Source organism: Ovis aries, unplaced genomic scaffold (assembly GCF_016772045.2).
Source record: "Ovis aries strain OAR_USU_Benz2616 breed Rambouillet unplaced genomic scaffold, ARS-UI_Ramb_v3.0 scaffold_178, whole genome shotgun sequence".
Classification (NCBI taxonomy): Eukaryota; Metazoa; Chordata; class Mammalia; order Artiodactyla; family Bovidae; genus Ovis; species Ovis aries.
Window position 1 is genome coordinate 5,179 of NW_024599812.1, and position 25,124 is coordinate 30,302.

The following is a 25,124-nucleotide window of genomic DNA, read 5'->3' on the forward strand; positions in this document are numbered from 1 at the left end:
GCCCATCCAGCGGTTGCTTGGCCGCCCAGACTTAGCGCCGCACGGAGTGCACCAGGCTCCCAGGGCCCCTGGCTGGGGTCTGCAGCCACGCACACCCGGCTTGAGCCGAGTGCGCCTCCAGGACGGCAGAGCTCCAACTCTGCTCAGAGGCCCGATCTGGCAGAGTTGCTGGTGCGAGGCTGCTCTGCCCTGGGCGAGCCTTGCCCAGACTTGCCTCGCTGCTAGTCTTATTGCTCCAGGAGGAAGAGCTCTGTGCCATGGAAAGAAAGGGATCGTGCAGGGCTCCTCCAGCGGTTGCTTGGAGGCACAGTCTCAGCGCAGCACGGAGTGCACCAGGAACCCAGGGCCTCTGGCTGGGGTCTGCAGCCCCGCACACCCGGAGGCTGACTCCCTGGGCGCCCAGCAGCTGCCTCACACACGTAGCTTCCTAGCGCTCTCCTCCCCAGCAGAGACGTGCAGCTGGTTGGGGCCTGCCCCTGCGTGCCTGGGCTCCCGCCCACAGCCCCAGCTCAGGCAAGCAGCCCCTGAGCCAAGACCTGCAGGCAGAGCGCCCCCACCTGGAAGCCGAGTGAACAGCTGGCGGGAGGCGAGCCTCCTCGAGGGAAGAAGAGGCAGCCCAGCCTCGTTTTGGCTCAAGCCCTACTTGGCTGGGGCCAACTGCGCCTCCAGGACGGCAGAGCTCCAGCTCTGCTCAGAGGCCCGATCTGGCAGAGTTGCTGGCGCGAGGCTGCTCTGCCCTGGGCGAGCCTTGCCCAGACTTGCCTCATGCTAGGCTTCCTGCCCAGGAAGGAGCAGGCTGCGCGAGGCTGGGAGACGCCACTGGCGCCTTCCTGGCCTCAGCTCCGCTCCTGCCTTGCCTTTTGCACCTAGGCCCCAGGCGTCCTTGGGAGGGCTTAGGGGCCGTGGCTTGCACACTGCCAAGGGCTCCAGCAGGAAGAGCTCTGTGAGCGAAGGAAGGGCTAGTGCAGGGCTCCTCCAGCGGTTGCTTGGCCGCCCAGACTCAGCGCCGCACGGAGTACCAGGCTCCCAGGGCCCCTGGCTGGGGTCTGCAGCCCCGCACACCCGGAGGCTGACTCCTGGGCGCCCAGCAGCTGCCTCACACACGTAGCTTCCCTAGCGCTCTCCTCCCCAGCAGAGACGTGTGCAGCTGGTTGGGGCCTGCCCTGCGTGCCTGGGCTCCCGCCCACAGCCCCAGCTCAGGCAAGCAGCCCTGAGCCAAGACCTGCAGGAGGCGCAGAGCGCCCCCACCTGGAAGCCGAGTGAACAGCTGGCGGGGAGGCGAGCCTCGAGGGAAGAAGAGGCAGCCCAGCCTCGTTTGGCTCAAGCCCTACTTGGCTGGAGCCGAGTGCGCTCCAGGACGGCAGAGCTCCAGCTCTGCTCAGAGCCCGATCTGGCAGAGTTGCTGGCGCGAGGCTGCTCTGCCTGGGAGCAGCCACTGGCGCCTTCCTGGCCTCAGCTCCGCTCCTGCCTTGCCTTTGCACCTAGGCCCCAGGCGTCCTTGGGAGGGCTTAGGGCCGGTGGCTTGCACACTGCCAAGGGCTCCAGCAGGAAGAGCTCTGTGCGAAGGAAGGGCTAGTGCAGGGCTCCTCCAGCGGTTGCTTGGCCGCCCAGACTCAGCGCCGCACGGAGTGCACCAGGCTCCCAGGGCCCCTGGCTGGGGTCTGCAGCCCCACACCCGGAGGCTGACTCCTGGGCGCCCAGCAGCTGCCTCACACACGTAGCTTCCTAGCGCTCTCCTCCCCAGCAGAGACGTGCAGCTGGTTGGGGCCTGCCCTGCGTGCCTGGGCTCCGCCCCACAGCCCCAGCTCAGGCAAGCAGCCCTGAGCCAGACCTGCAGGAGGCGCAGAGCGCCCCCACCTGGAAGCCGAGTGAACAGCTGGCGGGAGGCGAGCCTCCTCGAGGGAAGAAGAGGCAGCCCAGCCTCGTTTGGCTCAAGCCCTACTTGGCTGGAGCCGAGTGCGCCTCCAGGACGGCAGAGCTCCAGCTCTGCTCAGAGGCCCGATCTGGCAGAGTTGCTGGCGCGCGGCTGCTCTGCCCTGGGCGAGCTTCCTGCCCCAGGAAGGAGCAGGCTGCGCGAGGCTGGGAGACGCCACTGGCGCCTTCCTGGCCTCAGCTCCGCTCCTGCCTTGCCTTTGCACCTAGGCCCCAGGCGTCCTTTGGGAGGGCTTAGGGCCGGTGGCTTGCACACTGCCAAGGGCTCCAGCAGGAAGAGCTCTGTGGGAAAGGAAGGGCTAGTGCAGGGCTCCTCCAGCGGTTGCTTGGCCGCCCAGACTCAGCGCCGCACGGAGTGCACCAGGCTCCCAGGGCCCCTGGCTGGGGTCTGCAGCCCCGCACACCCGGAGGCTGACTCCCTGGGCGCCCAGCAGCTGCCTCACACACGTAGCTTCCCTAGCGCCCTCCTCCCCAGCAGAGACGTGTGCAGCTGGTTGGGGCCTGCCCCTGCGTGCCTGGGCTCCCGCCCACAGCCCCAGCTCAGGCAAGCAGCCCTGAGCCAAGACCTGCAGGAGGCGCAGAGCGCCCCCACCTGGAAGCCGAGTGAACAGCTGGCGGGAGGCGAGCCTCCTCGAGGGAAGAAGAGGCAGCCCAGCCTCGTTTGGCTCAAGCCCTACTTGGCTGGAGCCGAGTGCGCCTCCAGGACGGCAGAGCTCCAGCTCTGCTCAGAGGCCCGATCTGGCAGAGTTGCTGGCGCGAGGCTGCTCTGCCCTGGGCGAGCCTTGCCCAGACTTGCCTCGCTGCTAGGCTTCCTGCCCAGGAAGGAGCAGGCTGCGCGGCTGGGAGACGCCACTGGCGCCTTCCTGGCCTCTAGGCCCCAGGCGTCCTTTGGGAGGGCTTAGGGCCGGTGGCTTGCACACTGCCAAGGGCTCCAGCAGGAAGAGCTCTGTGCGAGGGAAGGAAGGGCTAGTGCACGGCTCCTCCAGGGGTTGCTTGGCCGGCCTGACTCAGCGCCGCACGGAGTGCACCAGGCTCCCAGGGCCACTGGATGGGGTCTGCAGCCCCGCAAACCCGGAGGCTGACTCCCTGGGCGCCCAGCAGCTGCCTCACACACGTAGCTTCCCTAGCGCTCTCCTCCCCAGCAGAGACGTGTGCAGCTGGTTGGGCCTGCCCTGCGTGCCTGGGCTCCCGCCCACAGCCCCAGCTCAGGCAAGCAGCCCTGAGCCAAGACCTGCAGGAGGCGCAGAGCGCCCCCACCTGGAAGCCGAGTGAACAGCTGGCGGGAGGCGAGCCCTCGAGGGAAGAAGAGGCAGCCCAGCCTCGTTTGCCTCAAGCCCTACTTGGCTGGAGCCGAGTGCGCCTCCAGGACGGCAGAGCTCCAGCTCTGCTCAGAGGCCCGATCTGGCAGAGTTGCTGGCGCGAGGTTGCTCTGCCCTGGGCGAGCCTTGCCCAGACTTGCCTCGCTGCTAGGCTTCCTGCCCAGGAAGGAGCAGGCTGCGCGAGGCTGGGAGACGCCACTGGCGCCTTCCTGACCTCGGCCCCACACTGCCAAGGGCTCCAGCAGGAAGAGCTCTGTGCGAGGAAGGAAGGGCTAGTGCAGGGCTCCTCCAGCGGTTGCTTGGCCGCCCAGACTCAGCGCCGCACGGAGTGCACCAGCCCCACACCCGGAGGCTGACTCCTGGGCGCCCAGCAGCTGCCTCACACACGTAGCTTCCCTAGCGCCTCCTCCCCAGCAGAGACGTGTGCAGCTGGTTGGGGCCTGCCCCTGCGTGCCTGGGCTCCCGCCCACAGCCCCAGCTCAGGCAAGCAGCCCTGAGCCAAGACCTGCAGGAGGCGCAGAGCGCCCCCACCTGGAAGCCGAGTGAACAGCTGGCGGGAGGCGAGCCTCCTCGAGGGAAGAAGAGGCAGCCCAGCCTCGTTTGGCTCAAGCCCTACTTGGCTGGAGCCGAGTGCGCCTCCAGGACGGCAGAGCTCCAGCTCTGCTCAGAGCCCGATCTGGCAGAGTTGCTGGCGCGAGGCTGCTCTGCCCTGGGCGAGCTTCCTGCCCAGGAAGGAGCAGGCTGCGCGAGGCTGGGAGACGCCACTGGCGCCTTCCTGGCCTCAGCTCCGCTCCTGCCTTGCCTTTGCACCTAGGCCCCAGGCGTCCTTTGGGAGGGCTTAGGGCCGGTGGCTTGCACACTGCCAAGGGCTCCAGCAGGAAGAGCTCTGCAGGGAAGGAAGGGCTAGTGCAGGGCTCCTCCAGCGGTTGCTTGGCCGCCCAGACTCAGCGCTGCACGGAGTGCACCAGGCTCCCAGGGCCCCTGGCTGGGGTCTGCAGCCCCGCACACCCGGAGGCTGACTCCTGGGCGCCCAGCAGCTGCCTCACACACGTAGCTTCCTAGCGCTCTCCTCCCCAGCAGAGACGTGTGCAGCTGGTTGGGGCCTGCCCCTGCGTGCCTGGGCTCCCGCCCACAGCCCCAGCTCAGGCAAGCAGCCCTGAGCCAAGACCTGCAGGAGGCGCAGAGCGCCCCCACCTGGAAGCCGAGTGAACAGCTGGCGGGAGGCGAGCCTCGAGGGAAGAAGAGGCAGCCCAGCCTCGTTTGGCTCAAGCCCTACTTGGCTGGAGCCGAGTGCGCCTCCAGGACGGCAGAGCTCCAGCTCTGCTCAGAGGCCCGATCTGGCAGAGTTGCTGGCGCGAGGCTGCTCTGCCCTGGGCGAGCCTTGCCCAAACTTGCCTCGCTGCCAAGCTTCCTGCCCAGGAAGGAGCAGGCTGCGCGAGGCTGGGAGACGCCACTGGCGCCTTCCTGGCCTCAGCTCCGCTCCTGCCTTGCCTTTGCACCTAGGCCCCAGGCGTCCTTGGGGAGGGCTTAGGGGCCGGTAGCTTGCACACTGCCAAGGGCTCCAGCAGGAAGAGCTCTGTGCGAGGAAGGAAGGGCTAGTGCAGGGCTCCTCCAGCGGTTGCTTGGCCGCCCAGACTCAGCGCCGCACGGAGTGCACCAGGCTCCCAGGGCCCCTGGCTGGGGTCTGCAGCCCCGCACACCCGGAGGCTGACTCCCTGGGCGCCCAGCAGCTGCCTCACACACGTAGCTTCCTAGCGCTCTCCTCCCCAGCAGAGACGTGTGCAGCTGGTTGGGCCTGCCCCTGCGTGCCTGGGCTCCCGCCCACAGCCCCAGCTCAGGCAAGCAGCCCTGAGCCAAGACCTGCAGGAGGCGCAGAGCGCCCCCACCTGGAAGTCGAGTGAACAGCTTGCAGGGAGGCGAGCCTCCTCGAGAGAAGAAGAGGCAGCCCAGCCTCGTTTGGCTCAATCCCTACTTGGCTGGAGCCGAGTGCGCCTCCAGGACGGCAGAGCTCCAGCTCTGCTCAGAGGCCCGATCTGGCAGAGTTGCTGGCGCGAGGCTGCTCTGCCCTGGGCGAGCCTTGCCCAGACTTGCCTCACAGCTAGGCTTCCTGCCCAGGAAGGAGCAGGCTGCGCGAGGCTGGGAGACGCCACTGGCGCCTTCCTGGCCTCAGCTCCTCCTGCCTTGCCTTTGCACCTAGGCCCCAGGCGTCCTTGGGAGGGCTTAGGGGCCGGTGGCTTGCACACTGCCAAGGGCTCCAGCAGGAAGAGCTCTGTGCGAGGGAAGTATGGGCTAGTGCAGGGCTCCTCCAGCAGTTGCTTGGCCGCCCAGACTCAGCGCTGCACGGAGTGCACCAGGCTCCCAGGGCCCCTGACTGGGGTCTGCAGCCCCGCACACCCGGAGGCTGACTCCCTGGGCGCCCAGCAGCTGCCTCACACACGTAGCTTCCCTAGCGCTCTCCTCCCCAGCAGAGACGTGTGCAGCTGGTTGGGGCCTGCCCTGCGTGCCTGGGCTCCTCGCCCACAGCCCCAGCTCAGGCAAGCAGCCCTGAGCCAAGACCTGCAGGAGGCGCAGAGCGCCCCACCTGGAAGCCGAGTGAACAGCTGGCGGGAGGCGAGCCTCTCGAGGGAAGAAGAGGCAGCCCAGCCTCGTTTGGCTCAAGCCCTACTTGGCTGGAGCCGAGTGCGCCTCCAGGACGGCAGAGCTCCAGCTCTGCTCAGAGGCCCGATCTGGCAGAGTTGCTGGCGCGAGGCTGGGAGACGCCACTGGCGCCTTCCTGGCCTCAGCTCCGCTCCTGCCTTGCCTTTGCACCTAGGCCCCAGGCGTCCTTTGGGAGGGCTTAGGGCCGGTGGCTTGCACACTGCCAAGGGCTCCAGCAGGAAGAGCTCTGTGCGAGGGAAGGAAGGGCTAGTGCAGGGCTCCTCCAGCGGTTGCTTGGCCGCCCAGACTCAGCGCCGCACGGAGTGCACCAGGCTCCCAGGGCCCTGGCTGGGGTCTGCAGCCCCGCACACCCGGAGGCTGACTCCTGGGCGCCCAGCAGCTGCCTCACACGTAGCTTCCTAGCGCTCTCCTCCCCAGCAGAGACGTGTGCAGCTGGTTGGGGCCTGCCCTGCGTGCCTGGGCTCCCGCCCACAGCCCCAGCTCAGGCAAGCAGCCCCTGAGCCAAGACCTGCAGGAGGCGCAGAGCGCCCCCACCTGGAAGCCGAGTGAACAGCTGGCGGGAGGCGAGCCTCCTCGAGGGAAGAAGAGGCAGCCCAGCCTCGTTTGGCTCAAGCCCTACTTGGCTGGAGCCGAGTGCGCCTCCAGGACGGCAGAGCTCCAGCTCTGCTCAGAGGCCCGATCTGGCAGAGTTGCTGGCGCGAGGCTGCTCTGCCCTGGGCGAGCCTTGCCCAGACTTGCCTCACTGCTAGGCTTCCTGCCCAGGAAGGAGCAGGCTGCGCGAGGCTGGGAGACGCCACTGGCGCCTTCCTGGCCTCAGCTCCGCTCCTGCCTTGCCTTTGCACCTAGGCCCCAGGCGTCCTTTGGGGAGGGCTTAGGGCCGGTGGCTTGCACACTGCCAAGGGCTCCAGCAGGAAGAGCTCTGTGCCAGGAAAGGAAGGGCTAGTGCAGGGCTCCTCCAGCGGTTGCTTGGCCGCCCAGACTCAGCGCCGCACGGAGTGCACCAGGCTCCCAGGGCCCCTGGCTGGGGTCTGCAGCCCCGCACACCCGGAGGCTGACTCCTGGGCGCCCAGCAGCTGCCTCACACACGTAGCTTCCTAGCGCTCTCCTCCCCAGCAGAGACGTGTGCAGCTGGTTGGGGCCTGCCCTGCGTGCCTGGGCTCCCGCCCACAGCCCCAGCTCAGGCAAGCAGCCCTGAGCCAAGACCTGCAGGAGGCGCAGAGCGCCCCCACCTGGAAGCCGAGTGAACAGCTGGCGGGGAGGCGAGCCCCCTGGAGGGAAGAAGAGGCAGCCCAGCCTCGTTTGGCTCAAGCCCTACTTGGCTGGAGCCGAGTGCGCCTCCAGGACGGCAGAGCTCCAACTCTGCTCAGAGGCCCGATCTGGCAGAGTTGCTGGTGCGAGGCTGCTCTGCCCTGGGCGAGCCTTGCCCAGACTTGCCTCGCTGCTAGGCTTCCTGCCCAGGAAGGAGCCGGCTGCGCGCGGCTGGGAGACTCCACTGGCGCCTTCCTGGCCTCAGCTCCGCTCCTGCCTTGCCTTTGCACCTAGGCCCCAGGCGTCCTTGGGGAGGGCTTAGGGCCGGTGGCTTGCACACTGCCAAGGGCTCCAGGAGGAAGAGCTCTGTGCCATGGAAAGGAAGGGATCGTGCAGGGCTCCTCCAGCGGTTGCTTGGAGGCACAGTCTCAGCGCAGCACGGAGTGCACCAGGAACCCAGGGCCCCTGGCTGGGGTCTGCAGCCCCGCACACCCGGAGGCTGACTCCTGGGGCGCCCAGCAGCTGCCTCACACACGTAGCTTCCTAGCGCTCTCCTCCCCAGCAGAGACGTGTGCAGCTGGTTGGGGCCTGCCCTGCGTGCCTGGGCTCCCGCCCACAGCCCCAGCTCAGGCAAGCAGCCCTGAGCCAAGACCTGCAGGAGGCGCAGAGCGCCCCCACCTGGAAGCCGAGTGAACAGCTGGCGGGGAGGCGAGCCTCCTCCAGGGAAGAAGAGGCAGCCCAGCCTTGTTTGGCTCAAGCCCTACTTGGCTGGAGCGAGTGCGCCTCCATGACGGCAGAGCTCCAGCTCTGCTCAGAGGCCCGATCTGGCAGAGTTGCTGGCGCGAGGCTGCTCTGCCCTGGGCGAGCCTTGCCCAGACTTGCCTCGCTGCTAGGCTTCCTGCCCAGGAAGGAGCAGGCTGCGCGAGGCTGGGAGACGCCACTGGCGCCTTCCTGGCCTCAGCTCCGCTCCTGCCTTGCCTTTGCACCTAGGCCCCAGGCTTCCTTTGGGAGGGCTTAGGGCCGGTGGCTTGCACACTGCCAAGGGCTCCAGCAGGAAGAGCTCTGTGCCAGGGAAGGAAGGGCTAGTGCAGGGCTCCTCCAGCGGTTGCTTGGCCGCCCAGACTCAGCGCTGCACGGAGTGCACCAGGCTCCCAGGGCCCCTGGCTGGGTCTGCAGCCCCGCACACCCGGAGGCTGACTCCTGGGCGCCCAGCAGCTGCCTCACACACGTAGCTTCCTAGCGCTCTCCTCCCCAGCAGAGACGTGTGCAGCTGGTTGGGCCTGCCCTGCGTGCCTGGGCTCCCGCCCACAGCCCCAGCTCAGGCAAGCAGCCCTGAGCCAAGACCTGCAGGAGGCGCAGAGCGCCCCCACCTGGAAGCCGAGTGAACAGCTGGCGGGAGGCGAGCCTCGAGGAAGAAGAGGCAGCCCAGCCTCGTTTGGCTCTAAGCCCTACTTGGCTGGAGCCGTGGGCGCCTCCAGGACGGCAGAGCTCCAGCTCTGCTCAGAGGCCCGATCTGGCAGAGTTGCTGGCGCGAGGCTGCTCTGCCCTGGGCGAGCCTTGCCCAGACTTGCCTCGCTGCTAGGCTTCCTGCCCAGGAAGGAGCAGGCTGCGCGAGGCTGGGAGACGCCACTGGCGCCTTCCTGGCCTCAGCTCCGCTCCTGCCTTGCCTTTGCACCTAGGCCCCAGGCGTCCTTTGGGAGGGCTTAGGGCCGGTGGCTTGCACACTGCCAAGGGCCCAGCAGGAAGAGCTCTGTGCCAGGGAAAGGAAGGCTGGCAGGGCTCCTCCAGCGGTTGCTTGGCCGCCCAGACTCAGCGCCGCACGGAGTGCACCAGGCTCCCAGGGCCCCTGGCTGGGGTCTGCAGCCCCGCACACCCGGAGGCTGACTCCTGGGCGCCCAGCAGCTGCCTCACACGTAGCTTCCTAGCGCTCTCCTCCCCAGCAGAGACGTGTGCAGCTGGTTGGGGCCTGCCCTGCGTGCCTGGGCTCCCGCCCACAGCCCCAGCTCAGGCAAGCAGCCCCTGAGCCAAGACCTGCAGGAGGCGCAGAGCGCCCCCACCTGGAAGCCGAGTGAACAGCTGGCGGGAGGCGAGCCTCCTCGAGGGAAGAAGAGGCAGCCCAGCCTCGTTTGGCTCAAGCCCTACTTGGCTGGAGCCGAGTGCGCCTCCAGGACGGCAGAGCTCCAGCTCTGCTCAGAGGCCCGATCTGGCAGAGTTGCTGGCGCGAGGCTGCTCTGCCCTGGGCGAGCCTTGCCCAGACTTGCCTCGCTGCTAGGCTTCCTGCCCAGGAAGGAGCCGGCTGCGCGAGGCTGGGAGACGCCACTGGCGCCTTCCTGGCCTCAGCTCCGCTCCTGCCTTGCCTTTGCACCTAGGCCCCAGGCGTCCTTTGGGAGGGCTTAGGGCCGGTGGCTTGCACACTGCCAAGGGCTCCAGCAGGAAGAGCTCTGTGCCAGGAAAGGAAGGGCTAGTGCAGGGCTCCTCCAGCGGTTGCTTGGCCGCCCAGACTCAGCGCCGCACGGAGTGCACCAGGCTCCCAGGGCCCTGGCTGGGGTCTGCAGCCCCGCACACCCGGAGGCTGACTCCTGGGCGCCCAGCAGCTGCCTCACACACGTAGCTTCCTAGCGCTCTCCTCCCAGCAGAGACGTGTGCAGCTGGTTGGGGCCTGCCCTGCGTGCCTGGGCTCCCGCCCACAGCCCCAGCTCAGGCAAGCAGCCCTGAGCCAAGACCTGCAGGAGGCGCAGAGCGCCCCCACCTGGAAGCCGAGTGAACAGCTGGCGGGAGGCGAGCCTCCTCGAGGGAAGAAGAGGCAGCCCAGCCTCGTTTGGCTCAAGCCCTACTTGGCTGGGAGCCAGTGCGCCTCCAGGACGGCAGAGCTCCAGCTCTGCTCAGAGGCCCGATCTGGCAGAGTTGCTGGCGCGAGGCTGCTCTGCCCTGGGCGAGCCTTGCCCAGACTTGCCTCGCTGCTAGGCTTCCTGCCCAGGAAGGAGCAGGCTGCGCGAGGCTGGGAGACGCCACTGGCGCCTTCCTGGCCTCAGCTCCGCTCCTGCCTTGCCTTTGCACCTAGGCCCCAGGCGTCCTTGGGAGGGCTTAGGGCCGGTGGCTTGCACACTGCCAAGGGCTCCAGCAGGAAGAGCTCTGTGCCAGGGAAAGGAAGGGCTAGAGCAGGGCTCCTCCAGCGGTTGCTTGGCCGCCCAGACTCAGCGCCGCACGGAGTGCACCAGGCTCCCAGGGCCCTGGCTGGGGTCTGCAGCCCCGCAAACCCGGAGGCTGACTCCTGGGCGCCCAGCAGCTGCCTCACACACGTAGCTTCCCTAGCGCTCTCCTCCCCAGCAGAGACGTGTGCAGCTGGTTGGGGCCTGCCCTGCGTGCCTGGGCTCCCGCCCACAGCCCCAGCTCAGGCAAGTAGCCCCTGAGCCAAGACCTGCAGGAGCCGCCGAGCGCCCCCACCTGGAAGCCGAGTGAACAGCTGGCGGGAGGCGAGCCTCCTCGAGGGAAGAAGAGGCAGCCCAGCCTCGTTTGGCTCAAGCCCTACTTGGCTGGAGCCGAGTGCGCCTCCAGGACGGCAGAGCTCCAGCTCTGCTCAGAGGCCCGATCTGGCAGAGTTGCTGGCGCGAGGCTGCTCTGCCCTGGGCGAGCCTTGCCCAGACTTGCCTCGCTGCTAGGCTTCCTGCCCAGGAAGGAGCAGGCTGCGCGAGGCTGGGAGACGCCACTGGCGCCTTCCTGGCCTCAGCTCCGCTCCTGCCTTGCCTTTGCACCTAGGCCCCAGGCGTCCTTTGGGAGGGCTTAGGGCCGGTGGCTTGCACACTGCCAAGGGCTCCAGCAGGAAGAGCTCTGTGCGAGGGAAGGGAAGGGCTAGTGCAGGGCTCCTCCAGCGGTTGCTTGGCCGCCCAGACTCAGCGCCGCACGGAGTGCACCAGGCTCCCAGGGCCCTGGCTGGGGTCTGCAGCCCCGCACACCCGGAGGCTGACTCCTGGGCGCCCAGCAGCTGCCTCACACACGTAGCTTCCCTAGCGCCTCCTCCCCAGCAGAGACGTGTGCAGCTGGTTGGGGCCTGCCCCTGGGTGCCTGGGCTCCCGCCCACAGCCCCAGCTCAGGGCAAGCAGCCACTGAGCCAAGACCTGCAGGAGGCGCAGAGCGCCCCCACCTGGAAGCCGAGTGAACAGCTGGCGGGGAGGCGAGCCTCCTCGAGGGAAGAAGAGGCAGCCCAGCCTCGTTTGGCTCAAGCCCTACTTGGCTGGGGCCAACTGCGCCTCCAGGACGGGAGAGCTCCAGCTCTGCTCAGAGGCCCGATCTGGCAGAGTTGCTGGCGCGAGGCTGCTCTGCCCTGGGCGAGCCTTGCCCAGACTTGCCTCGCTGATAGGCTTCCTGCCCAGGAAGGAGCAGGCTGTGCGAGGCTGGGAGACACCACTGGTGCCTTCCTGGCCTCAGCTCCCCTCGCTCCTTGCCTTTGCAGCTAGGCCCCAGGCGTCCTTAGGGAGGGCTTACGGGCCGGTGGCTTGCACACTGCCAAGGGCTCCAGCAGGAAGAGCTCTGTGCCAGGGAAAGGAAGGGCTAGAGCAGGGCCCATCCAGCGGTTGCTTGGCCGCCCAGACTCAGCGCCGCACGGAGTGCACCAGGCTCCCAGGGCCCCTGGCTGTGGTCTGCAGCCCCGCAAACCCGGAGGCTGACTCCCTGGGCGCTCAGCAGCTGCCTCACACACGTAGCTTCCTAGCGCTCTGCTCCCCAGCAGAGACGTGTGCAGCTGGTTGGGGCCTGCCCTGCGTGCCTGGGCTCCCGCCCACAGCCCCAGCTCAGGGCAAGTAGCCCCTGAGCGAAGACCTGCACGAGGCGCTAAGCCCCCCCACCTGGAAGCCGAGTGAACAGCTGGCGGGAGGCGAGCACCCTCGAGGGAAGAAGAGGTAGCCCAGCCTCGTTTGGCTCAAGCCCTACTTGGCTGGAGCCGAGTGCGCCTCCAGGACGGCAGAGCTCCAGCTCTGCTCAGAGGCCCGATCTGGCAGAGTTGCTGGTGCGAGGCTGCTCTGCCCTGGGCGAGCCTTGCCCAGACTTGCCTCGCTGCTAGACTTCCTGCCCAGGAAGGAGCATGCTGCGTGAGGCTGGGAGACGCCACTGCGCCATCCTGGCCTCAGCTCCGCTCCTGCCTTGCCTTTGCACCTAGGGACCAGGCGTCCTTTGGCAGGGCTTAGGGCCGGTGGCTTGCACACTGCGAAGGGCTCAAGCAGGAAGAGCTCTGTGCGAGGGAAGAGAAGGGCACTGCAGGGCTCCTCCAGCGGTTGCTTGGCCACCCAGACTCAGCGCCGCACGGAGTGCACCAGGCTCCCAGGGCCCCTGGCTGTGGTCTGCAGCCCCGCAAACCCGGAGGCTGACTCCCTGGGCGCCCAGCAGCTGCCTCACACACGTAGCTTCCCTAGCACTCTCCTCCCCAGCAGAGACGTGTGCAGCTGGTTGGGGCCTGGCCCTGCGTGCCTGGGCTCCCGCCCACAGCCCCAGCTCAGGCAAGCAGCCCCTGAGCCAAGACCTGCAGGAGGCGCAGAGCGCCCCCACCTGGAAGCCGAGTGAACAGCTGGCGGAGAGCCGAGCACTCTCGAGGGAAGAAGAGGCAGCCCCGCCTCGTTTGGCTCAAGCCCTACTTGGCTGGAGCCGAATGCGCCTCCAGGAAGGCAGAGCTCCAGCTCTGCTCAGAGGCCCGAACTGGCAGAGTTGCTGGCGCGAGGCTGCTCTGCCCTGGGCGAGACTTGCCCAGACTTGCCTCGCTGCTAGGCTTCCTGCCCAGGAAGGAGCAGGCTGCGCGAGGCTGGGAGACGCCACTGGCGCCTTCCTGGCCTCAGCTCCGCTCCTGCCTTGCCTTTGCACCTAGGCCCCAGGCGTCCTTTGGGAGGGCTTAGGGCCGGTGGCTTGCACACTGCCAAGGGCTCCAGCAGGAAGAGCTCTGTGCCAGGGAAAGGAAGGGCTAGAGCAGGGCTCCTCCAGCGGTTGCTTGGCAGCCCAGACTCAGCGCCGCACGGAGTGCACCAGGCTCCCAGGGCCCCTGGCTGGGGTCTGCAGCCCGCACACCCGGAGGCTGACTCCTGGGCGCCCAGCAGCTGCCTCACACACGTAGCTTCCCTAGCGCCTCCTCCCCAGCAGAGACGTGTGCAGCTGGTTGGGGCCTGCCCCTGCGTGCCTGGGCTCCCGCCCACAGCCCCAGCTCAGGGCAAGTAGCCCCTGAGCCAAGACCTGCATGAGTCGCTGAGCGCCCCCACCTGGAAGCCGAGTGAACAGCTGGCGGGAGGCGAGCCTCCTCGAGGGAAGAAGAGGCAGCCCAGCCTCGTTTGGCTCAAGCCCTACTTGGCTGGAGCCGAGTGCGCCTCCAGGACGGCAGAGCTCCAGCTCTGCTCAGAGGCCCGATCTGGCAGAGTTGCTGGCGCGAGGCTGCTCTGCCCTGGGCGAGCCTTGCCCAGACTTGCCTCGCTGCTAGCTTCCTGCCCAGGAAGGAGCAGGCTGCGCGAGGCTGGGAGACGCCACTGGCGCCTTCCTGGCCTCAGCTCCGCTCCTGCCTTGCCTTTGCACCTAGGCCCCAGGCGTCCTTTGGGAGGGCTTAGGGCCGGTGGCTTGCACACTGCCAAGGGCTCCAGCAGGAAGAGCTCTGTGCCAGGGAAAGGAAGGGTTAGCAGGGCTCCTCCAGCGGTTGCTTGGCCGCCCAGACTCAGCGCTGCACGGAGTGCACCAGGCTCCCAGGGCCCTGGCTGGGGTCTGCAGCCCCGCACACCCGGAGGCTGACTCCTGGGCGCCCAGCAGCTGCCTCACACACGTAGCTTCCTAGCGCTCTCCTCCCCAGCAGAGACGTGTGCAGCTGGTTGGGGCCTGCCCTGCGTGCCTGGGCTCCCGCCCACATCCCCAGCTCAGGGCAAGCAGCCCTGAGCCAAGACCTGCAGGAGGCGCAGAGCGCCCCCACCTGGAAGCCGAGTGAACAGCTGGCGGGAGCCGAGCCTCCTCGAGGGAAGAAGAGGCAGCCCAGCCTCGTTTGGCTCAAGCCCTACTTGGCTGGGGCCGAGTGCGCCTCCAGGACGGCAGAGCTCCAGCTCTGCTCAGAGGCCCGATCTGGCAGAGTTGCTGGCGCGAGGCTGCTCTGCCCTGGGCGAGCCTTGCCCAGACTTGCCTCCCTGATAGGCTTCCTGCCCAGGAAGGAGCAGGCTGTGCGAGGCTGGGAGACACCACTGGTGCCTTCCTGGCCTCAGCTCCGCTCCTGCCTCGCCTTTGCACCTAGGCCCCAGGCGTCCTTTGGGAGGGCTTACGGGCCGGTGGCTTGCACACTGCCAAGGGCTCCAGCAGGAAGAGCTCTGTGCCAGGGAAAGGAAGGGCTAGAGCAGGGCCCATCCAGCGGTTGCTTGGCCGCCCAGACTCAGCGCCGCACGGAGTGCACCAGGCTCCCAGGGCCCCTGGCTGTGGTCTGCAGCCCCGCAAACCCGGAGGCTGACTCCCTGGGCGCCCAGCAGCTGCCTCACACACGTAGCTTCCCTAGCGCTCTGCTCCCCAGCAGAGACGTGTGCAGCTGGTTGGGGCCTGCCCCTGGGTGCCTGGGCTCCCGCCCACAGCCCCAGCTCAGGGCAAGCAGCCCCTGAGCCAAGACCTGCAGGATGCTGAGCCCCCCCACCTGGAAGCCGAGTGAACAGCTGGCGGGGAGGCGAGCACCCTCGAGGGAAGAAGAGGTAGCCCAGCCTCGTTTGGCTCAAGCCCTACTTGGCTTGAGCCGAGTGCGCCTCCAGGACGGCAGAGCTCCAGCTCTGCTCAGAGGCCCGATCTGGCAGAGTTGCTGGTGCGAGGCTGCTCTGCCCTGGGCGAGCCTTGCCCAGACTTGCCTCGCTGCTAGACTTCCTGCCCAGGAAGGAGCAGGCTGCGAGGCTGGGAGACGCCATTGGCGCCTTCCTGGCCTCAGCTCCGCTCCTGCCTTGCCTTTGCACCTAGGCCCCAGGCGTCCTTTGGCAGGGCTTAGGGGCCGGTGGCTTGCACACTGCGAAGGGCTCAAGCAGGAAGAGCTCTGTGCCAGGGAAGGAAGGGCTAGTGCCGGGCTCCGCAAGACGTTGCTTGGCCGCACAGACTCAGCGCTGCACGGAGTGCACCAGGCTCCCAGGGCCCTGGCTGGGGTCTGCAGCCCCGCACACCCGGAGGCTGACTCCTGGGGCGCCCAGCAGCTGCCTCACACACGTAGCTTCCTAGCGCTCTCCTCCCCAGCAGAGACGTGTGCAGCTGGTTGGGGCCTGCCCCTGCGTGCCTGGGCTCCCGCCCACAGCCCCAGCTCAGGGCAAGCAGCCCCTGAGCCAAGACCTGCAGGAGGCAGAGCGCCCCCACCTGGAAGCCGAGTGAACAGCTGGCGGGAGGCGAGCCTCCTCGAGGGAAGAAGAGGCAGCCCAGCCTCGTTTGGCTCAAGCCCTACTTGGCTGGAGCCGAGTGCGCCTCCAGGACGGCAGAGCTCCAGCTCTGCTCAGAGGCCCGATCTGGCAGAGTTGCTGGCGCGAGGCTGCTCTGCCCTGGGCGAGCCTTGCCCAGACTTGCCTCGCTGCTAGGCTTCCTGCCCAGGAAGGAGCCGGCTGCGCGAGGCTGGGAGACGCCACTGGCGCCTTCCTGGCCTCAGCTCCGCTCCTGCCTTGCCTTTGCACCTAGGCCCCAGGCGTCCTTGGGAGGGCTTAGGGCCGGTGGCTTGCACACTGCCAAGGGCTCCAGCAGGAAGGGCTCTGTGCCAGGGAAGGAAGGGCTAGTGCAGGGCTCCTCCAGCGGTTGCTTGGCAGCCCAGATTCAGCGCCGCACGGAGTGCACCAGGCTCCCAGGGTCCCTGGCTGGGGTCTGCATCCCCGCACACCCGGAGGCTGACTCCTGGGCGCCCAGCAGCTGCCTCACACACGTAGCTTCCTAGCGCTCTCCTCCCCAGCAGAGACGTGTGCAGCTGGTTGGGGCCTGCCCTGCGTGCCTGGGCTCCCGCCCACAGCCCCAGCTCAGGGCAAGCAGCCCTGAGCCAAGACCTGCAGGAAACTTAGAGCGCCCCCACCTGGAAGCCGAGTGAACAGCTGGCGGGGAGGCGAGCCTCCTCGAGGGAAGAAGAGGCAGCCCAGCCTCGTTTGGCTCAAGCCCTACTTGGCTGGAGCCGAGTGCGCCTCCAGGACGGCAGAGCTCCAGCTCTGCTCAGAGGCCCGATCTGGCAGAGTTGCTGGCGCGAGGCTGCTCTGCCCTGGGCGAGCCTTGCCCAGACTTGCCTCGCTGCTAGGCTTCCTGCCCAGGAAGGAGCAGGCTGCGCGAGGCTGGGAGACGCCACTGGCGCCTTCCTGGCCTCAGCTCCGCTCCTGCCTTGCCTTTGCACCTAGGCCCCAGGCGTCCTTGGGGAGGGCTTAGGGCCGTGGCTTGCACACTGCCAAGGGCTCCAGCAGGAAGAGCTCTGTGCGAGGAAAGGAAGGGCTAGTGCAGGGCTCGTCCAGCGGTTGCTTGGCCGCCCAGACTCAGCGCCGCCCGGAGTGCACCAGGCTCCCAGGGCCCCTGGCTGGGGTCTGCAGCCCCGCACACCCGGAGGCTGACTCCTGGGCGCCCAGCAGCTGCCTCACACACGTAGCTTCCCTAGCGCTCTCCTACCCAGCAGAGACGTGTGCAGCTGGTTGGGGCCTGCCCTGCGTGCCTGGGCTCCCGCCCACAGCCCCAGCTCAGGCAAGGAGCCCCTGAGCCAAGAATTGTAGGAGGCCCAGAGCGCCCCCACCTGGAAGCCGAGTGAACAGCTGGCGGAGAGGCGAGCCTCCTCGAGGGAAGAAGAGGCAGCCCAGCCTCGTTTGGCTCAAGCCCTACTTGGCTGGAGCCGAGTGCGCCTCCAGGACGGCAGAGCTCCAGCTCTGCTTAGAGGCCCGATCTGGAAGAGTTGCTGGCGCGAGGCTGCTCTGCCCTGGGCGAGCCTGGCCCAGAGTTGCCTCGCTGCTAGGCTTCCTGCCCAGGATGGAGCAGGCTGCGCGAGGCTGGGAGACGGCACTGGCGCCTTCTTGGCCTCAGCTCCTCCTGCCTTGCCTTAGAACCTAGGCCCCAGGCGTCCTTTGGGAGGGCTTAAGGGCCGGTATCTTGCACACTGCCAAGGGCTCCAGGAGGAAGAGCTCTGTGCCAGGGAAAGGAAGGGCTCGTGCAGGGCTCCTCCAGCGGTTGCTTGGCCGCCCAGACTCAGCGCTGCACGGAGTGCACCAGGAAGCCAGGGCCCCTGGCTGGGTCTGCAGCCCCGCACACCCGGAGGCTGATTCCCTGGGCGCCCAGCAGCTGCCTCACACACGTAGCTTCCCTAGCGCTCTCCTCCCCAGCAGAGACGTGTGCACCTGGTTGGGGCCTGCCCCTGCGTGCCTGGGCTCCCGCCCACAGCCCCAGCTCAGGGTAAACAGCCCCTGAGCCAAGACCTGCAGGAGGCGCAGAGCGCCCCCACCTGGAAGCCAAGTGAAGAGCTGGCGGGTAGCCGAGCCTCCTCGAGGGAAGAAGAGGCAGCCCAGCCTCGTTTGGCTCAAGCCCTACTTGGCTGGGGCCTACTGCGCCTCCAGGACGGGAGAGCTCCAGCTCTGCTCAGAGGCCCGATCTGGCAGAGTTGCTGGCGCGAGGCTGCTCTGCCCTGGGCGAGCCTTGCCCAGACTTGACTCGCTGCTAGGCTTCCTGCCCAGGAAGGAGCAGGCTGCGCGAGGCTGGGAGACACCACTGGTGCCTTCCTGGCCTCAGCTCCCCTCCTGCCTTGCCTTTGCACCTAGGCCCCAGGCGTCCTTGGGGAGGGCTTAGGGCCGGTGGCTTGCACACTGCCAAGGGCTTCAGCAGGAAGAGCTCTGTGCCAGGGAAAGGAAGGGCTAGTGCAGGGCACCTCCAGCGGTTGCTTGGCCGCCCAGACTCAGCGCCGAACGGAGTGCACCAGCCTCCCAGGGCCCGTGGCTCTTGTCTGCAGCCCCGCACACCCGGAGGCTGACTCCCTGGGCGCCCAGCAGCTGCCTCACACACGTAGCTTCCCTAGCGCTCTCCTCCCCAGCAGAGACGTGTGCAGCTGGTTGGGGCCTGCCCCTGCGTGCCTGGGCTCCCGCCCACAGCCCCAGCTCAGGGCAAGCAGCCCCTGAGCGAAGACCTGCAGGAGGCGCAGAGCGCCCCCACCTGGAAGCCGAGTGAACAGCTGGCGGGAGGCGAGCCTCCTCGAGGGAAGAAGAGGCAGCCCAGCCTCGTTTGGCTCAAGCCCTACTTGGCTGGAGCCGAGTGCGCCTCCAGGACGGCAGAGCTCCAGCTCTGCTCAGAGGCCCGATCTGGCAGAGTTGCTGGCGCGAGGCTGCTCTGCCCTGGGCGAGCCTTGCCCAGACTTGCCTCGCTGCTAGACTTCCTGCCCAGGAAGGAGCATGCTGCGTGAGGCTGGGAGACGCCACTGGCGCCTTCCTGGCCTCAGCTCCGCTCCTGCCTTGCCTTTGCACCTAGGGACCAGGCGTCCTTTGACAGGGCTTAGGAGCCGGTGGCTTGCACACTGCGAAGGGCTCAAGCAGGAAGAGCTCTGTGCGAGGGAAAGGAAGGGCTAGAGCAGGGCTCCTCCAGCGGTTGCTTGGCCGCCCAGACTCAGCGCCGCACGGAGTGCACCAGGCTCCCAGGGCCCCTGGCTGTGGTCTGCAGCCCCGCACACCCGGAGGCTGACTCCCTGGGCGCCCAGCAGCTGCCTCACACACGTAGCTTCCCTAGCACTCTCCTCCCCAGCAGAGACGTGTGCAGCTGGTTGGGGCCTGCCCCTGGGTGCCTGGGCTCCCGCCCACAGCCCCAGCTCAGGGCAAGCAGCCCCTGAGCCAAGACCTGCAGGAGGCGCAGAGCGCCCCCACCTGGAAGCCGAGTGAACAGCTGGCGGGAGGCGAGCCTCCTCAAGGGAAGAAGAGGCAGCCCAGCCTCGTTTGGCTCAAGCCCTACTTGGCTGGAGCCGAATGCACCTCCAGGAAGGCAGAGCTCCAGCTCTGCTCAGAGGCCCGATCTGGCAGAGTTCTGGCGCGAGGCTGCTCTGCCCTGGGCGAGCCTTGCCCAGACTTGCCTCGCTGCTAGGCTTCCTGCCCAGGAAGGAGCCAGCTGCGCGAGGCTGGGAGACGGACTGGCGCCTTCCTGGCCTCAGCTCCGCTCCTGCCTTGCCTTTGCACCTAGGCCCCAGGCGTCCTTTGGGAGGGCTTAGGGCCGGTGGCTTGCACACTGCCAAGGGCTCCAGCAGGAAGAGCTCTGTGCCAGGGAAAGGAAGGGCTAGAGCAGGGCTCCTCCAGCCGTTGCTTGGCCGCCCAGATTCAGCGCCGCACGGAGTGCACCAGGCTCCCAGGGCCCCTGGCTGGGGTCTGCAGCCCCGCACACCCGGAGGCTGACTCCTGGGCGCCCAGCAGCTGCCTCTCACACGTAGCTTCCCTAGCGCTCTCCTCCCCAGCAGAGACGTGTGCAGCTGGTTGGGGCCTGCCCCTGCGTGCCTGGGCTCCCGCCCACAGCCCCAGCTCAGGGTAAGGAGCCCCTGAGCCAAGAATTGTAGGACGCCCAGAGCGCCCCCACCTGGAAGCCGGGTGAACAGCTGGCGGGGAGGCGAGCCTCGAGGGAAGAAGAGGCCGCCCAGCCTCCTTTGGCTCAAGACCTACTTTGCTGGAGCCGAGTGTGCCTAAAGGACGGCAGAGCTCCAGCTCTGCTCAGAGGCCCGATCTGGCAGAGTTGCTGGCGCGAGGCTGCTCTGCCCTGGGCGAGCCTTGCCCAGACTTGCCTCGCTGCTATGCTTCCTGCCCAGGAAAGAGCAGGGTGCGCAAGGCTGGGAGACACCACTGGAGCCTTCCTGGCCTCAGCTCCGCTCCTGCCTCGCCTTTGCACCTAGGCCCCGGTGTCCTTGGGGAGGTCTTAGGGGTCCGTGGCTTGCACACTGCCAAGGGCTCCAGCAGGAAGAGGTCTGTGCGAGGAAAGGGAAGGGTTAGTGCAGGGCTCGTCCAGCGGTTGCTTGGCCGCCCAGACTCAGCGCCGCCCGGAGTGCACCAGGCTCCCAGGGCCCCTGGCTGGGGTCTGCAGCCCCGCACACCCGGAGGCACACTCCCTGGGCCCCCAGCAGCTGCCTCACACACGTAGCTTCCCTAGCGTTCTCCTACCCAGCAGAGACGTGTGCAGCTGGTTGGGGCCTGCCCTGCGTGCCTGGGCTCCCGCCCACAGCCCCAGCTCAGGGCAAGGAGCCCCTGAGCCAAGAATTGTAGGAGGCCCAGAGCGCCCCCACCTGGAAGCCGAGTGAACAGCTGGCGGAGAGGCGAGCCTCCTCGAGGGAAGAAGAGGCAGCCCAGCCTCGTTTGGCTCAAGCCCTACTTGGCTGGAGCCGAGTGCGCCTCCAGGATGGCAGAGCTCCAGCTCTGCTCAGAGGCCCGATCTGGCAGAGTTGCTGGCGCGAGGCTGCTCTGCCCTGGGCGAGCCTGGCCCAGAGTTGCCTCGCTGCTAGGCTTCCTGCCCAGGATGGAGCAGGCTGCGCGAGGCTGGGAGACGGCACTGGCGCCTTCTTGGCCTCAGCTCCCCTCCTGCCTTGCCTTAGAACCTAGGATCCTGGCTTTCTTTGGGAGGGCTTAAGGGCCGGTATCTTGCACACTGCCAAGGGCTCCAGCAGGAAGAGCTCTGGCAGGGAAAGGAAGGGCTCGTGCAGGGCTCCTCCAGCGGTTGCTTGGCCGCCCAGACTCAGCGCAGCACGGAGTGCACCAGGCTCCCAGGGCCCCTGGCTGGGGTCTGCAGCCCCGCACACCCGGAGGCTGACTCCCTGGGCGCCCAGCAGCTGCCTCTCACTCGTAGATTCCTAGCGCTCTCCTCCCCAGCAGAGACGTATGCAGCTGGTTGGGGCCTGCCCCTGCGTGCCTGGGCTCCCGCCCACAGCCCCAGCTCAGGGTAAGGAGCCCCTGAGCCAAGAATTGTAGGAGGCCCAGAGCGCCCCCACCTGGAAGCCGGGTGAACAGCTGGCGGGAGGCGAGCCTCCTCGAGGGAAGAAGAGGCCGCCCAGCCTCCTTTGGCTCAAGACCTACTTTGCTGGAGCCGAGTGTGCCTAAAGGACGGCAGAGCTCCAGCTCTGCTCAGAGGCCCGATCTGGCAGAGTTGCTGGCGCGAGGCTGCTCTGCCCTGGGCGAGCCTTGCCCAGACTTGCCTCGCTGCTAGGCTTCCTGCCCAGGAAGAGCAGGGTGCGCAAGGCTGGGAGACGCCACTGGAGCCTTCCTGGCCTCAGCTCCGCTCCTGCCTCGCCTTTGCACCTAGGCCCCGGTGTCCTTGGGGAGGTCTTAGGGGTCCGTGGCTTGCACACTGCCAAGGGCTCCAGCAGGAAGAGCTCTGTGCGAGGAAGGGAAGGGCTAGTGCAGGGCTCGTCCAGCGGTTGCTTGGCCGCCCAGACTCAGCGCCGCCCGGAGTGCACCAGGCTCCCAGGGCCCCTGGCTGGGGTCTGCAGCCCCGCACACCCGGAGGCTGACTCCCTGGGCGCCCAGCAGCTGCATCACACACGTAGCTTCCCTAGCGCTCTCCTCCCCAGCAGAGACGTGTGCAGCTGGTTGGGGCCTGCCCCTGGGTGCCTGGGCTCCCGCCCACAGCCCCAGCTCAGGGCAAGGAGCCCTGAGCCAAGACCTGCAGGAGGCGCAGAGCGCCCCCACCTGGAAGCCGAGTGAACAGCTGGCGGGGAGGCGAGCCTCCTCGAGGGAAGAAGAGGCAGCCCAGCCTCGTTTGGCTCAAGCCCTACTTGGCTGGAGCCGAGTGCGCCTCCAGGACGGCAGAGCTCCAGCTCTGCTCAGAGGCCCGATCTGGCAGAGTTGCTGGCGCGAGGCTGCTCTGCCCTGGGCGAGCCTGGCCCAGACTTGCCTCGCTGCTAGGCTTCCTGCCCAGGAAGGAGCCGGCTGCGCGAGGCTGGGAGTCTCCACTGGCGCCTTCCTGGCCTCAGCTCCGCTCCCCCCTCGCTTTTGCACCTAGGCCCCAGGCGTCCTTTGGAAGGGCTTAGGGGCCGGTGGCTTGCACACTGCGAAGGGCTCAAGCAGGAAGAGCTCTGTGCGAGGGAAGAGAAGGGCACTGCAGGGCTCCTCCAGCGGTTGCTTGGCCGCCCAGACTCAGCGCCGCACGGAGTGCACCAGGCTCCCAGGGCCCCTGGCTGTGGTCTGCAGCCCCGCAAACCCGGAGGCTGACTCCCTGGGCGCCCAGCAGCTGCCTCACACACGTAGCTTCCCTAGAGCTCTCCTCCCAGCAGAGACGTGTGCAGCTGGTTGGGGCCTGCCCCTGGGTGCCTGGGCTCCCGCCCACAGCCCCAGCTCATGGCAAGGAGCCCCTGAGCCAAGAATTGCAGGAGGCGCAGAGCGCCCCCACCTGGAAGCCGAGTGAACAGCTGGCGGAGAGCCGAGCCTCCTCGAGGGAAGAAGAGGCAGCCCAGCCTCGTTTGGCTCAAGCCCTACTTGGCTGGGGCCAACTGCGCCTCCAGGACGGGAGAGCTCCAGCTCTGCTCAGAGGCCCGATCTGGCAGAGTTGCTGGCGGGAAGCTGCTCTGCCCTGGGCGAGACTTGCCCAGACTTGCCTCGCTGCTAGGCTTCCTGCCCAGGAAGGAGCAGGCTGCGCGAGGCTGGGAGACACCACTGGTGCCTTCCTGGCCTCAGCTCCCCTCGCTCCTTGCCTTTGCACTTAGGCCTCAGGCGTCCTTAGGGAGGGCTTAGAGGCCGGTGGCTTGCACACTGCCAAGGGCTCCAGCAGGAAGAGCTCTGTGCCAGGGAAAGGAACGGCTAGAGCAGGGCTCCTCCAGCGGTTGCTTGGCCGAACAGACTCAGCGCTGCACGGAGTGCACCAGGCTCCCAGGGCCCCTGGCTGTGGTCTGCAGCCCCGCACACCCGGAGGCTGACTCCCTGGGTGCCCAGCAGGTGCCTAACACACGTAGCTTCCCTAGCGCTCTCCTCCCCAGCAGAGACGTGTGCAGCTGGTTGGGGCCTGCCCCTGGGTGCCTGGGCTCCCGCCCACAGCCCCAGCTCAGGGCAAGTAGCCCCTGAGCGAAGACCTGCACGAGTCGCTAAGCCCCCCCACCTGGAAGCCGAGTGAACAGCTGGCGGGGAGGCGAGCCTCCTCGAGGGAAGAAGAGGCAGCCCAGCCTCGTTTGGCTCAAGCCCTACTTGGCTGGAGCCGAGTGCGCCTCCAGGACGGCAGAGCTCCAGCTCTGCTCAGAGGCCCGATCTGGCAGAGTTGCTGGCGCGAGGCTGCTCTGCCCTGGGCGAGCCTTGCCCAGACTTGCCTCGCTGCTAGACTTCCTGCCCAGGAAGGAGCATGCTGAGTGAGGCTGGGAGACGGCATTGGCGCCTTCCTGGCCTCAGCTCCGCTCCTGCCTTGCCTTTGCACCTAGGGACCAGGCGTCCTTTGGCAGGGCTTAGGGGCCGGTGGCTTGCACACTGCCAAGGGCTCCAGCAGGAAGAGCTCTGTGCGAGGGAAAGGAAGGGCTAGTGCAGGGCTCCTCCAGCGGTTGCTTGGAGGCACAGTCTCAGCGCCGCACGGAGTGCACCAGGCTCCCAGGGCCCTGGCTGGGGTCTGCAGCCCCGCAAACCCGGAGGCTGACTCCTGGGCGCCCAGCAGCTGCCTCACACATAGCTTCCTAGCGCTCTCCTCCCCAGCAGAGACGTGTGCAGCTGGTTGGGGCCTGCCCCTGCGTGCCTGGGCTCCCGCCCACAGCCCCAGCTCAGGGCAAGCAGCCCCTGAGCCAAGACCTGCAGGAGGCGCAGAGCGACCCCACCTGGAAGCCGAGTGAACAGCTGGCGGGGAGGCGAGCATCCTCGAGGGAAGAAGAGGCAGCCCAGCCTCGTTTGGCTCAAGCCCTACTTGGCTGGAGCCGAGTGCGCCTCCAGGACGGCAGAGCTGCAGCTCTGCTCAGAGGCCCGATCTGGCAGAGTTGCTGGCGCGAGGCTGCTCTGCCCTGGGCGAGCCTTGCCCAGACTTGCCTCGCTGCTAGACTTCCTGCCCAGGAAGGAGCAGGCTGCGCGAGGCTGGGAGACGCCAGTGGCGCCTTCCTGGCCTCAGCTCCGCTCCTGCCTTGCCTTTGCACCTAGGCCCCAGGCTTCCTTGCGGAGGGCTTAGGGCCCGGTGGCTTGCACACTGCCAAGGGCTCCAGCAGGAAGCGCTCTGTGCGAGGGAAGTAAGGGCTAGTGCCCGGCTCCTCCAGCGGTTGCTTGGCCGGCCACACTCAGCACCGCACGGAGTGCACCAGGCTCCCAGGCACCCTGGCTGGGGTCTGCAGCCCTGCGCACCCGGAGGCTGACTCCTGGGCGCCCAGCAGCTGCCTCACACACGTAGCTTCCCTAGCGCTCTCCTCCCCAGCAGAGACGTGAGCAGCTGGTTGGGGCCTGCCCCTGCGTGCCTGGGCTCCCTCCTACAGCCCCAGCTCAGGGCAAGCAGCCCCTGAGCCAAGACTTGCAGGAGGCGCAGAGCGCCCTCACCTGGAAGCCGAGTGAACAGCTGGCGGGGAGGCGAGCCTCCTCGAGGGAAGAAGAGGCAGCCCAGCCTCGTTTGGCTCAAGCCCTACTTGGCTGGAGCCGAGTGCGCCTCCAGGACGGCAGAGCTTCAGCTCTGCTCAGAGGCCCGATCTGGCAGAGTTGCTGGCGCGAGGCTGCTCTGCCCTGGGTGAGCCTTGCCACGACTTGCCTCGCTGCTAGGCTTCCTGCCCTGAAGGAGCAGGCTTCGCGAGGCTGGGGAACGCCACTGGCGCCTTCCTGGCCTCAGCTCCGCTCCTGCCTTGCCTTTACACCAAGGCCCCAGGCGTCCTTACGGAAGGCTTAGGGGCCGGTGGCTTGCACACTGCCAAGGGCTCCAGCAGGAAGAGCTCTGTCAGAGGGAAGGAAGGACACCTGCAGGGCTCCTCCAGCGGTTGCTTGGCCGCCAAGACTCAGCGCCTCACGAGCACCAGGCTCCCAGGGCCCCTGGCTGGGGTCTGCAGCCCCGCACACCCGGAGGCTGACTCCTGGGGCGCCCAGCAGCTGCCTACACGTAGGTTCCCTAGCACTC

General features: G+C 67.9%; 1 protein-coding gene across 1 annotated transcript; it reads left to right on the plus strand.

Moving 5' to 3' along the window:
- The first annotated feature begins 11,948 nt into the window (after positions 1–11,948).
- On the plus strand, positions 11,949–24,772 carry LOC132659108 (uncharacterized). The gene is made up of 2 exons (XM_060408750.1): positions 11,949–19,618; positions 20,315–24,772. Exon 1 carries the CDS (start codon positions 14,768–14,770, stop codon positions 15,692–15,694), a length of 927 nt encoding a protein of 308 aa, XP_060264733.1. The 5' UTR covers positions 11,949–14,767; the 3' UTR covers positions 15,695–19,618; positions 20,315–24,772.
- The last annotated feature ends 352 nt before the right edge of the window (positions 24,773–25,124 follow it).